Source organism: Vicugna pacos, chromosome X, assembly GCF_048564905.1.
Source record: "Vicugna pacos chromosome X, VicPac4, whole genome shotgun sequence".
Lineage (NCBI taxonomy): Eukaryota > Metazoa > Chordata > Mammalia > Artiodactyla > Camelidae > Vicugna > Vicugna pacos.
The window spans coordinates 59,059,303-59,072,793 of NC_133023.1; the positions used below are offsets into that span (position 1 = coordinate 59,059,303).

General features: G+C 34.2%; 1 protein-coding gene across 2 annotated transcripts in view; it reads left to right on the plus strand.

Moving 5' to 3' along the window:
• ATP7A (ATPase copper transporting alpha) overlaps positions 1-13,491 on the plus strand; it is a 128,002-nt gene that overhangs the window by 53,155 nt on the left and 61,356 nt on the right. The window contains exon 2 of one of the 2 annotated variants that reach the window (XM_031671581.2): positions 6,290-6,430. The exons of the other annotated variant lie outside the window; for it this stretch is intronic. Coding sequence (XP_031527441.1) covers positions 6,311-6,430 — 120 coding nt within the window. The 5' untranslated portion in view covers positions 6,290-6,310. The remainder of the gene's footprint in view (positions 1-6,289; positions 6,431-13,491) is intronic. 2 annotated transcript variants of the gene reach the window in all.

The window sequence follows — 13,491 nt, forward strand, 5'->3', positions numbered from 1 at the left end:
CCGATTCCCTGGCCCCCGGTAACTACCATTCTAGTCTCTGCTTCTAAGAGTTTAACTTTTTTAGATTCTGCATATAAGTGAGATCATGTATTTTTTATCTTTTTTGTCTGTGTCTGGCTTATTTCACTTAGCATAATGTCCTCCAGGTCCATTCATTTATTTTGCTTTTAAAAATTCTTAAAATCAAATAACTGAGGCCTACATAGAGCACAGGGAACCCTATATAGCATGTGTGTATCAACTACTCAGCCTAAGAAGTTGAACATTACATATATAAGTGAAGTTCCCCTTTGTATTCCAATCAATCTCTTCTTTCCTCCTCAAACGCCTGAATTTGAGTTTATTATTCTCATGCATATTTTTGTGTTTTAACTAACACTACTATATATATATATATATGTGCATACAAAACCAATGTATGATATTGCTTTACATTTTTAGACTTTTGTATCCTTCTGAAACTTTTTATTTCCTAAACTATGTTTATGAGATTTATCCATGTTGCTATTTGTAGCTCTAGTTTGGTGTTTCTCGACCTCTGTTCTGTTGATGTTTAGGGCCAGATAATTCTTTGTTGTGAGAAGCTTTCTTGTCCATTGTAGGCTATAGGCTATTTAGTGATATCCCTGGTCTGTACCCACAAGATACCAGTAGCACTCCCTCCTCACCCCAGGTTATGATAACCAAAAATGTCTCCAGACATTGTCATATGTCCCTTTGGTGGTGAAATCTCACCTCCTCCCAGTGAGAACCACTATTTTAGTTCATTCATGTTAGCTACTGAGTTATGATCCATCATATATATATACCATCATCTATTTTTGCATTTTCTGGTTGATAGACTTTAGCTTATTTCTAAAGTTTCTTTTGGGGGGTAATTAGGTTTTTATTTATTTATTTATTTTAACAAAATAACATTTTTATTGATTTATAATCATTTTACAATGTTGTGTCAAATTCCAGTGTAGAGAACAATTTTTCAGTTATAAGTGAACATATATATATTCATTGTCACATTTTTTTCTCTGTGCACTACCATAAGATCTTGTGTATATTTCCCTGTGCTATACAGTATAATCTTGTTTATCTATTCTACAATTTTGAAATCCTGTCTATCCCTTCCCACCCTCCGCCCCCTTGGCAACCACAAGTTTGTATTCTATGTCTCTTGAGTCTGTTTCTGTTTTGTATTTATGCTTTGTTTTTGTTTGTTTGTTTGTTTTTTTAGATTCCACATATGAGCCATCTCATATGGTATTTTTCTTTCTCTTTCTGGCTTACTTCACTTAGAATGACATTCTCCAGGAGCATCCAGGTTTTTATTTATTTTTAATGCAGGTACTGGGGATTGTACCCAGGACCTTGTGCATAATAGTCATGCTCTCTACCACTGAACTATACCCTCCCCACCCCCCAAAGTTTTAACTGTAAGGAACACTTTGCAATAAACATTCTTATTCATGTTTCCTTGTACACATGTGAGACTTTCTCTAGGGTAATATGCCTAGGAGTTAAAATGTTGTGTGTCTTTAACTCTACCAGGTATTGCCAAGCAGTTCCATAATGGTTGTACTGTTTACACTCTCACCAGATGAATAGGAGAGATCCTGTTGCTCCATATTCTCTCACTCTTGGTAGTGTCAGATTTTGAAATACTGGTCTACCTGATGAGTGTAAATGATATTCATTGTAGTTTTAATTTGCATTTCCTTGATTACTGTAGTGATAAAAATTATCCAAGTAGAACTATATCCAAAAAAAGAAATAAATTTTACCATGTAATTTATTAAGAATTCAGAAACCTTTCTCAAATTTTGAGGACTAATTATTTTAGGGGGATTTAAAAATAATGTTTGAGCTTCTGTGATCAGCTTTAAGAAGTGGTTTTGAGCAATCAGACTTCATATGTGTCTTGTTTGTTTGTACTCAACTTTTGCAGTTTCTCTTTCCAAACCAGAGATGATGATCTATCTAGTCATAATACTGTTCTTCGTCACAGAAAATATTATTACTGATGATGATTAGCATCTGTGTCTAGGGAATGGTTCGAAATACTTTAATAACTAGAAGTCATTTCCCTCAATGTTGTTGAATGCTCTTTTTCTCAGAGTCGCCTCATTACTAAAAGCTGCATGCCAGATGTGTTTCTTTGATACTGTCATCTCTCATAGGCCTACACCATATGAAATTGTTTATGCTTACACTGTTTTCTGAGTCATTTTGAAAAAATATAATGAAAGGTTACAAAAGATGTTCCTGACTTTGTACCTATCTTTGAGACATTTAAAATTCAAAAGATGGATGTAACATATATTACAAAATCAATTAGAGTTATGTGTGTGTGTATAATAGAGTAGTACAGGAAGATCAAAGTCCTCTGAGGTTTCAATTGAGTCTAAGGTCCAATTTAAGTACTATTTTGAAGAAAAAAATGCAGGTGAGTTTTGAAGACAGAGAAAATACATATTATTCATAGAAGATTTCACATGCTTAAATTAGGATGGAGGGGGAAAAGTGGCTGTATTAATGTAATTTTCATTCATTTCATTTCATTTCTTTCCTCCCCAATATATATTTCCAGGGTGAATTATCCAGTCACTTTAAAAGTGCCTTTCTGCTTAACTAGTCTCTCTCAGTTCCTCAGTAACTCTGAGAGATGTTCTAATACTTTGGTCTGGGGTGTACACCATAATAAAACTTTATTTTGATTTTACATTCCTAACTAACCAGGTAAACTATCTTTCATCTGCTGAGTGTATTGTATTCCAAAAGTTTGTTACCAGTTCTGTTTTTTGAACTTGACAGTTTCTTTTTTTTTTTTTGACAGTTTCTTATAAAACTATTTAGTCAGTTTTGGGATTTACCTAGATCACCCCTCAAAAGCCCCATTTTGACCCGTAACATTTCTGAGCCATATAGGTACTAAGTCTGAGTGTTCTGACCCAGAGACAGACAGCCATGTGCTACAAGAGGAAAGAGGAAGCATCTTCTTTTTTAGGTACAGGACTAACGGTAAGCAAAATTTTGATAGGATCTGTTTGTTTTAGACATTATTACACTTCCCTTTTCATACCCATTACCACTTCACGGTGACCCTTTCCCTAGCCCCTAATGCTTTCCCGCTTGCCTTAAGTATCCCACCTTGGACCTTTCATCTAGGCCTGGGAGTTCCCTATATCCCAAGGATCCTTTGCTCACAGCTACTTGCCTTTCCTGTCTGATCTAGGCTTCTGTTCTATTGTAGTAACTGATCTTACCTAGGTATTAGGAGGTGTAGTTCCAGCTATCAACTCCTTAAATGATCAAAGAGGAGTTTGTATTTTAAAAAGAGGATACAATGTCTGTTAAGACAACTGATCTGGATTCTTTAAAAAGTTACTTCATGGGGGAGAAGAAATATGGGGGAGAGGCTGTTCTAGATTAAAAGAAACAGAAGAGACACAACCAAATGGAAAATGTGGACCTTGCCTGGATCCTGATTTGGAAAAAATACAAGCTGTAAAGGATGTTCTTAGAACATTTGGGAAAATTTAGAGAATTTGTATTACAGGATATACAATCATTAATTTTATTAGCTGTGATAATAGTATTGTGGTTTTACAGGAGTTCTTATTCTTTGGAAATGCATGCTGAAATATTATGATCTCCAAAATTTATCAATAACAGAAAAAATAGAGTAAATATAGAGAAATGTTAACAATTGTTGAATTCATTCAGAGGATATACAGTTAGATGTTCATTGTATTATTTCAGCTTTTTTGTGTGATTGAAATTTTTCATAATAAAAATTTGGAAACAAAAAGGAAGATATTCATTAATATAATAATCTTTAAATTGTAAAATTTTGTGCAATGGAGAATTCAGGCAATATGGAGAACTTCTTTTTGAGCTGGAGTAGCTAGCTCTAGGTCCTCTAAGCTAATTCAGTTCTACTAATTCTTCTCTATTACACTTATCATTCATTCAAAGATTCAGATTTTTGTCCTATTGGCAGCAGCTGTTCTGATTAGAGGAATGAAGATGCAGTTCTCAGAGCAATGACAGCTTATTTTTACATACAGATTGTAAGTCATAGATACCGTAATGTGAAAACCTTTGGCAGTGTGGTTCATTAGAGATCATTATTTTTTGGCTTTTAGTCAAGACTGTTTCAAATCATTAAAAACAAAAATTAGACAAAACATATTCTTTTATATTGAATAGATACTGTAAGTCTCTTTATGTAAAAATAGGTAATAATTTAATACTAATTTCATAAGAAGAATCAGTGGACATACTGAATTGTTAGAATTTCGAATAGCTTTAGCTTTAACTTTGAAAGTAAATAACAAAAATAGACTAATAATTATTAATCTATTTCAGATCAGATCACACTATAAATTATAGTTGTTCCGTAATTAGTGCTAGTTAAATTTAAGATTGAGAATGATGCTTCTAGGTATGAATTGTTCTTTCAGCTTTTCTAAGATTTTTGTATTTTAAAAATGGATATGGAAAAAAGTATGGTGGTTCTTCCAAAAATTAAAAATAGAACTACCATGTGATCTAACAATTCCACTCCTGGATATTTATCCAAAGGAAATGAAATAACTGTTTCAAAGATAAATGCATTCCTATGTTCATAGCAGCATTATTTACAATAGCCAAGACATGGAAACAACTAAAGTGTCTATCAATAGAAGAATAAATAAAGAAAATGTGATATACATATACACACATTATTAAGCCATAAAAATGAAGGAATTCCGTCACTTGCAACAACACGGATGAACCTTGAGGGCATTATGCTAAGTGAAATAAGTCAGACAGAGAAAGACAAACTGTATGTGCTCACTTATACATGAAGACTAACACAAAATGAACTCATAGACACAGAGAACAGATTGATGGGTTGCCAGAGGTGGAGGTTAGGGAGTGTATGAAATGGATGAAGGTGATTAAAAAGGTATAACCTTCCAGTTATAAGATAAATAAGTCCTGAGGATATAATGTACAGCATGGTGACTAGTCAGCAATATTGTATTGTAAATTTGAAGGTTGCTAAGACAGTAGATCTTAAAAGTTATCATCAGAAGAAAAAATTTGTAACTATGCATGATGATGGATGTTAACTAAACTTATAGTGGTGATTATTTTGCAATATCTACATATATCAAATCATTATATTGTACACCCAAAACTATGTTGTATGTCAGTTATATCTCAATAAAATGGGAATTTCAAGTGATTCAAACTAATATCAGTAAAAAAAAGATTCCTGCCTTCATGGAATTTTCATTTTAGTAGGAAGTAATATTAATTATTGTAACAAATTATTCCAAATTTTTTAGTGGCTTAAAACAACAAACATTATTGTGTCACAGTTTCTGTGGGTCATGAATTTGGGGGTGGTTTAGCTTGGTGGTTCTGGCTCAAGGTCTCTTTTGAGTTTTTAAGTTTAAATATTGGCTGGAGCTGCAGGCATCTAAAGGGTTGACTGAGTCTGAAGGATCAGCTTCCAAGATAGTTCACTCACCTGGTTGTTGGCAGGAGGCATCATGTCTTTGCTGGTTGTTGACGGGAGGCCTCTATTTTTCACCACAAGAACCTCTTCATAAGGCTGCCTGAGTGTCCTCATGACGTGGCAGGTGGCTTTCCCCATATCGGGTGATTCAAGAGAGAGGACAAAGAGGAAGCCACAATTACTTTTTTCCCCCTCCTGCAGTGCCCTTTATGGCCAGTCTTGGAAATCACACCTTGTCACTTCCACTGTGTTCTATTTGTTGGAAGCAAGTCACTGAGTCAAGGCTACACTCAAAGGGAAAGAAGTTAAATTCCATCTCTTGAAAGAAAGAATAGTAAAGAACTTGTGAACATATTTTAAAACCACCACAGGAAGACAGATAATAAGCAATAAACACAGTAAGTAAATTATGAAGTATATTAGAAGATGATAAGACATCCTATGAAAAAAAATAGAGCACAGGTAAGGGAAATCAGAGTATGTGTGTGTCAAAGGGATATGGGATGCAATTTTAAACAGCATGGTCAGTGTAAGACTCATTAGGAGAGTTAGATTTGGATAAAGACTTGAAAGAGACGAGGAAGTTAGCAAAGCAGGTATTTGGGAGAACAAAGTTCTAAACCAAGGGAATAGCTAATGCAAGGCCCTGAGGTGGGAGTAAAATGAGATGAGAGAAAAGAATGCTGAGCATATTTTATTAGTAGTGTATTTTCAGTTGGGGAGGTGGGAAAGTTGAGGAAGGATTATTTCCATGGCTGAAATTAATAAGTTCATTGTTTTTAATAGAAATGTAAAGAAGAAATCAAAATGGATCCATGTATGGGTGTGAATTCTGTCACCATCTCTGTTGAGGGGATGACATGCAGCTCCTGTGTTTGGACCATTGAACAGCAGATTGTAAAATTGAATGGTGTACATCACATTAAAGTAAGTTGCTCCTTGGAAATTAGTAAAGTCAAATGCTGTTGACTGGAATTCTTCTGGGCAATTACTTCTAACACTGAGATAGAAGCGGACACACTGACATGTTTGGCATAAAGACTATCGTGCATCTGGCCCTGAAGCTAAATTAAGGTTTTTTTGGCCTATTCACTTACCTTCTTATTAAAAAATAGGAAATTATATATTTTTAACATTTAAAACCATCTGAAAGTGGAGTCTTGACATTATTATGGTTGTATATTTATCAGTTTATATTTTATAAGTATATATAGATGCTGCTAAACTTTTTATTACTCTTAATCTCATACTGAACTAAAATATTTGTTCTCAGAGAAGGGGTTGTAGGATTTCTTTCTCTTTTACAGCATGACAATTGTTTAGTAATAATGTAGCCTTCCCTAGGAACATGCATATAAAGTAGAACAGTAATTTTCTAAACATTTTCACTTCAATTTTTAATTGCAAAAATAAAATTGACTTTTGTTAGACCATCTTAACACAGTCCTGCTATAATTCATCTCAGAATCTTACTTAGTGAAAAGAGTGATTTATCTGTATAATCTTATTTTTCTGCAGTGAACATGAGTTGTTAATATAATTATTGTAAATAATCAAGAAGAGCTAAGTAGCTTTGTCTCACAACTTCTAAACACAAAAGCCAGAAGTACTAAAGTCAGCACAAGACTATCCCAAAGGGAACAAAGTGATAGCATGTCTCCTCATATCCTGTAAAAAATATATTTGCAAATGTTAACCACTATATATAAAAATAGATGAAAACCAAATTTCTTCTGTATAGCACAGGGAACTATATTCAATATCTTGTAATAACCTTTAATGAAAAAATATGAAAACAAATATATGTATGTATATGCATGACTCGGACATTGTGCTGTACACCAGAAATTGACAGAATTGATTGTAACTGACTATTCTTCAATAAAAATATATATATGTATATATTTGAATGTTTCCTGTGCCCATTTTTCGACATAGGCATAGTATGTTAAAGCTGTGAGAGATCCTAAATAGAACTCAAATAGTCTAATCCCCTCATTCTACAGATCAGCAGACTAAAGCCCAGATAAGGAAATGACCTGTGCTAAATTACATAGTTGCCTAATACCAAGCAAAACTAGAACTCAACTTCCAGGATTCCTGGGCCAGTTTGTTTTCTGGTCATACGGTGTCTACAGATGCATTTTAATTTGCATATGGTTCTCAGACTTGTCATCTCCAATCTCCAATTTATTCTCTCACATAACTTCTAAAAAAAAAAGCAACACGGTATTTTTGTCATAAAGGTCCCTCCTACCACCAAATTACTGTTTTAGCTCTGTTATCAATAGTCTGTATAAGTTTTCTTCAGAATAATTCTAATATTTTTAGAATGAGACACTTTGAATTATATTTTTTGTCATTACCTTTTTAATCTTTTTATTTCCATGTTCATAAAAATGCCTTTGATTTTAAAGCCTTCGGTGTAAAAAAAATGTGTTAAGTCCAGCTTTCTCAACCTCAGCACTATTGACATTATGGACTGGACAATTCTTTGGGGGAGGTTGCTGTTCTGTGCTTTATAGGATGTTTAGTAGCATCCCTGGCCTCTACTCACCAGATGCCAGTATCCTCTCCTCCTACTTGTGACAACCAAAAATGTTTCCAGACATTGCCAATGTCCTCTTTGTGTGAAACTGCCTTCAGTTGAGGATCATGCCTATCACCCCTCCTCAGAGAACCTACTATACCCTTTGGCTGTTCAGTTAATATTTGATGATGGTGAATTGATTTATCAGACAGGCTTGTGTGCCCCTTTCTCTTCGCATTAGCTTCTTATGGTTCTTTTTTGTCAGTGACAGGTATAGTGAGCAGTGGTTCTCAAACCAAAGGATGAGACTCACCTGGAGGACTTGTAAAAGTAAATTACTAGGTCCCACCCTCAGAGTTTCTGTTTTAGTAGAGCTGGATGGGGCCTGAGAATTTGCATTTCTAACAAAGTACCTAGTTAACTCTAAAGGTGCTGGTCCTGGAACCACAGCTTGAGAGCTGTTGTATTGCATGAGCTATACTTAACGCTAAAGATTATTTGTCATTCATCTCAAATTTAAATTTAACTGAGTCTGTCCTGTATTTTTATTTGCTAAATTTAGTAACCTTACTTTGAAATCATCCTTCCCTTTTTAGCCCCTCATAACCACTGATTTATTTTTTATTCCTCTAAGTTTTACTTCTTTTAAATCACCGTATAAATGGAATCAAACAGTATGTAGCCTTTTGAGTCTGGCCTCTTTCACTTAACATTACCCATTTGAGATTGACCCATGCTGTATATATCACTGGTTCTTTCCTTTTTATTTCTGTTGAGTTTTCCATTGTGTGGATATACCAAAGTTTGTTTACCCACTCACTTGTTGAGAGACATTGGATTGTTTCCACTTTCTTTTGTGATTATGAAAAACGATGTTCTGAATGTTCACATCTAAGTCTTTGTGTGGACATGTTTTAATTTTTCTTGGGCAGTTTCCTAGGATTGGATTTGTTCCATCATATGGTATGTGTATGATTAACTTTTTGAGATTTACCACAGTGGTGATACTATTTTATCTTCCCACCAGCAATGTTTGAGGATTCCACTTTTTCCACATTCTCTCCAACACTTTGAATTATCATTTTTTTTGTTATAGACATTCTAGTGGGTGTGTGGTGGTAGCTCACTAATTCTCATTTCCTTAATGGCTAATGATATTGAGTACCTTTTCATGTGCTTATTTGGCATTTGTATACTTTTCTTTGGTGAAATGTCTGTCAAACCTTTTGTCAAATTTTTAGCTGTGTTTTTTGTTTTCTTACTATTCAATTTTGGTTGTTTTCTATATATTCTGAATATAAGTCTTCTCTTAGATATGTGTTTTGCAAATATTTTTTTCAGTCTGTGGCTTGTCTTTTTATTCCCTTAAAAGTGTCTTTCCCAGAGCAGCAATTTTTACTTTTGATGAATTCCAATTTATCCACTTTTTTTTTCCTTTATGGAGCATGCTTTTGGTGTCATATTTTAGCCTCCCCAAGGTCACAAAGATTTTTCTCCTATGTTTTCTAAAAGTTTTATCATTTTAGGTTTTATGTTTAGGTCTTTGATCCATTTTGAATTAATGTGTATCCATGATGAGGTATGGGTTGAAGTTAATTTTTTATACGGATATCCAGTTTTTCTAAGCAGCTCTGTTTGTTGAAGTCTATTCTCTCTCCATTGAATTGTCTTTGCACCTTTGTTGAAAATCTGTTTAGCATATATTTATGGGTATAATTTGGTATGCTCTGTTCTATTCCATTGATCTGTATGTCTGTCCTTTGGTCAATAAATACCACACCATGTTGATTATTGTAGCTTTATAATAAATCTTAAAATCAGTTTTCAGTGTGCAGGTCCTGCATATATTTTGTTAGATGTATATTTTAAGTATTTTCTGTTTTTAAATGATGTTTAACTGGTACTGTGTTTTAAAATTTTAATTTCAGTTGTTCATTACAAATGTATAGAATTGCAGTTGGCTTTTGTATGTTGACTTTGTATCCTGAAATTTGCTAAACTGACTTATTAAATAAATCTTTTAGCTTTTTTTTGTAGATTCCTTGGGCTTTTCTACATAAACAGTTATGTCATTGGCATAAAAATAGTTTTGTTTCTTCCTTTCTAGTCTATATGTCTTTTATTTCTTTTTCAGGCTAGAACTTCCATTACAGTTTTAAATAGGAGTGGTGAGAGTGGACATCTTTGTCTTGTTCCTGATTGTAGAGGGAAAACATTCAGTCCTTCACCATTAAGTATTGTGTTACTTGCAGGGTTTTTGTAGATGCCCTATATCAGTTTAAGGAAATTCCTTTCTCTTCCTAGTTTTCTGACAGTTTTTATTTCTAATCATGAATAGATGTTGAAATTTTTCAAGTGCTTTTTCTGCATTTAGAGATGATCAGATTATTTTTCTTCTTTAAGACTATTAGTATGTTGAGTTACACTGATTGATTTTCAAATGTTGTACTAGCCATGTATTCCCAGGATAAGCCCACCTTGGTCAAAGAATTTTTTTTTAGCTTTTAAAAAGCAATATTTTAATAAGTTAAGCTGAATTGAGAACACATGAATCTGATTTCCCTTGAACTGCAGATAGGTTTAACAAATAAGAGGGCAAAATGTCTTGGCATGGGGGCTTGGAGTGGTCAAAGAATGCTTTTAATGAAAAATTTCAATCATACACAAAAATGAAGAGCCTAGTACAAGGAACAAGGGACCTCCCTGTATCTGTCACCCAGGAGAATCCTTGCTATTTATTTTCATGACATTCTCATTATTTGAATTTGATAATATATTTTGCTAATTCTTTTAAGATTTGATCTAAGCCTTCCTGCCTGTTGTACTTTGTTAAGGTAGAGGTCCCTGATTAGTGGATTGGAATTTCCTAGTTTATCTCTGTGCCATTTCCAAGCCTTTGTGCTGCCCCTTGCCCACCTTTTTCCTTGTCACTCTTCAGGATTCTCAGCACTGTTTGGAGTGTAGTTAACTTCAGGACTCTCTGCCATGCTTCATTCAGTTTGATTCCCCACCTGTTGTCTCCTGTTTCTCTCGAACTGGTATCTAAGGGTCCAAAAAAATGAACAGTATCTCCTTGCCAAAAGTTTGGGGATTCCTACTATAATGACAGTGATAAATGGATGCTTCTTCTTAAAATACTGTGAATTACTAACTCTTCAGCAGGTTTATTTTCACTGCCAGGGCTTAATGAGTCAGTTTGTCATTTTAACTGAGTTGTGTCTTCATTTGTTCAGTGAACTTATTATTTTAATATGTTATTTAAGTTTTTAGCATCATTAAAAATAAGTTTATATTGGTGGTGGTTCTATTTACCAGAAGTTTTCTGTAATTTTGCTTTTATACAATGTTCATTACACTGATGGCAAAAAGTTAATGCAGCTTTGGAATTTGATCAGCTTTCATCAGTCCTAAAGTGGTTTTCCTGTGACTAGTTCAGATCCACATGGAAAAGATAAATTTTAGACATTCTGCCCAGAGTAGATGTTAATAGTCTTTTTTTTTTAAATAGAGAACAGGCTCTTTTTTTCCTTTGGTGGAGGGAGGTAATTAGGTTTATTTATTTATTTATTCTTAGAGGAGATACTGGGTATTGAACCCAGGACCTCATGCGTGCTAAGCATGTGCTCTACCACTTGAGCTATACCCTACCCCCAGATGTTAATATTCTAAGGGAGTTTTGTCCAACTGGACATCAGATTTAGCACAAGATTTAAAATTAGGGATTCTTTGTAATAATCAGAAGTTCACTATTATTTTAAGCACATGAATCATTAAATTGGAACTAGAATATTTTGTGTATCTCCAGATCAAATACTTATGGGAGCTCTGCCTTTTAATTATTCTTAATCTAAACGTTAAGTTTTACCCATTCATTCTTCAGAAGTTTCAAGATGGGTCTTAGCTTTTCAGCGAAGTACAGAATTCATGCTTTCTTGTCCCTACAGTATTCTTGTCTGTGATTCAGACTTCTCATAAGATCTTGAGCAAATTGGCTTCAGTTTGCCTTGCTTTTCTTACAAAAATTGGTTAATTGGTGCATAGTGATTCTTGATGAAATTTAATACATTTCCTTAATTCAAGAGTCATGTGGTGTGGTGCCAATATGTGGGCAATTCTCTTCTATATCTGAAACTCTAGGTAATTTTTCCCATGTCTGAATTTCATATTCATCTTGGCCAGGGAAGACAAAGTAAACTTTGTATCCATTTTACTATTTGTATGGGAGAAAAGCAGTGTTTCTCATTTGTTAACTAAACTGTACTCTGGTCAGCTAAGACTATTTTGATGATTGTGTCTAGCAAAGCTTTATTGACATAGTGTGATATGCCTTCTGCTGAGTCTTCTGTCCTGTAGGCATCCATGTGAACACTTAGATATCAATTTTCCACTTTCACATGCTCCAAAAGTAGGATTTTCCTTTGTATTTACCATCTACCTTGGCATAACTCCAGTCTCAGAGGCTTCTTCATTGTCTCCTCCCGTTCTCCCTGCCCCAAGGATGCTGCTGCATTTAATTTGCTTTGGGAAGACAGCCAAGTTGGAAAAGCTGAGAGAATGCGGGTAACTTTTCTTTATTTACTATACTGCAGGTTTTCTTAAGTGTGTTTATATTCAAAATACTCAAATTTATAAAAACATTTGGTAATTTTTCACTAGTCGTAACTATCCAAAAATCAGATGGGTATTTTTGCAATTTGCTAATTAGAAGAGGGTGGCAAAAGTAGCTCTGCAACTTTCAGTCCCAAAGCTCTGAGAATGAATCATTTAATTTCAATGAATAATAGGTATGACACCTACACTTGATTTATCTTCAAATGAAACCAATTAAACCTCCTCCACTTGATCTAAGGTGGCTGGTGTTAGGGGTCAGAATAGAAGCTAAATCTTACTAATTAAGTGTCTATGTTAATTGCAGTAAAGCTGTCTTATGCATCTAGAAACTAGTTCACATAATTTTTCTCCCAAGTGACTCAAGTACTTACTGTCTACTGACAACTAATGCATTTTCCAAAACTCTCAACTCTCTGCCTGACAGACTATTTTAGATTATTATTTTTGCCAACATATCTATGTATAACTAAAGGACTAGATTCTGCTTTGACATTTGCAAGTAGATTCCTGTAGAAATTTGCTCAAAAAGCCTATTGCACCCCACTCATATATAAGGCTGCTATTTCTATTACATCTTCCCAGAATCCACCTCTGTTTGTTAAAGTCTATTCAAGGTCAGAAAAATGCAATTAAATTGGATTAAGTTGTAAAGGAAAAGTAGCAGAAATATAATATGAAAGCACTTTGTGTTATCAACAGTGATTTATATAGATCCCAGTGACAGATACTTAAGGCTATACTTTCCAGGGCACATTCATAATTTGTTTGCTGAAGATAAAAGGAGACACATTTCTCTGCCTGTTCTAGCTCTGCCTCTCCTTCTTCAGCTGAAAGCCTATATGATATA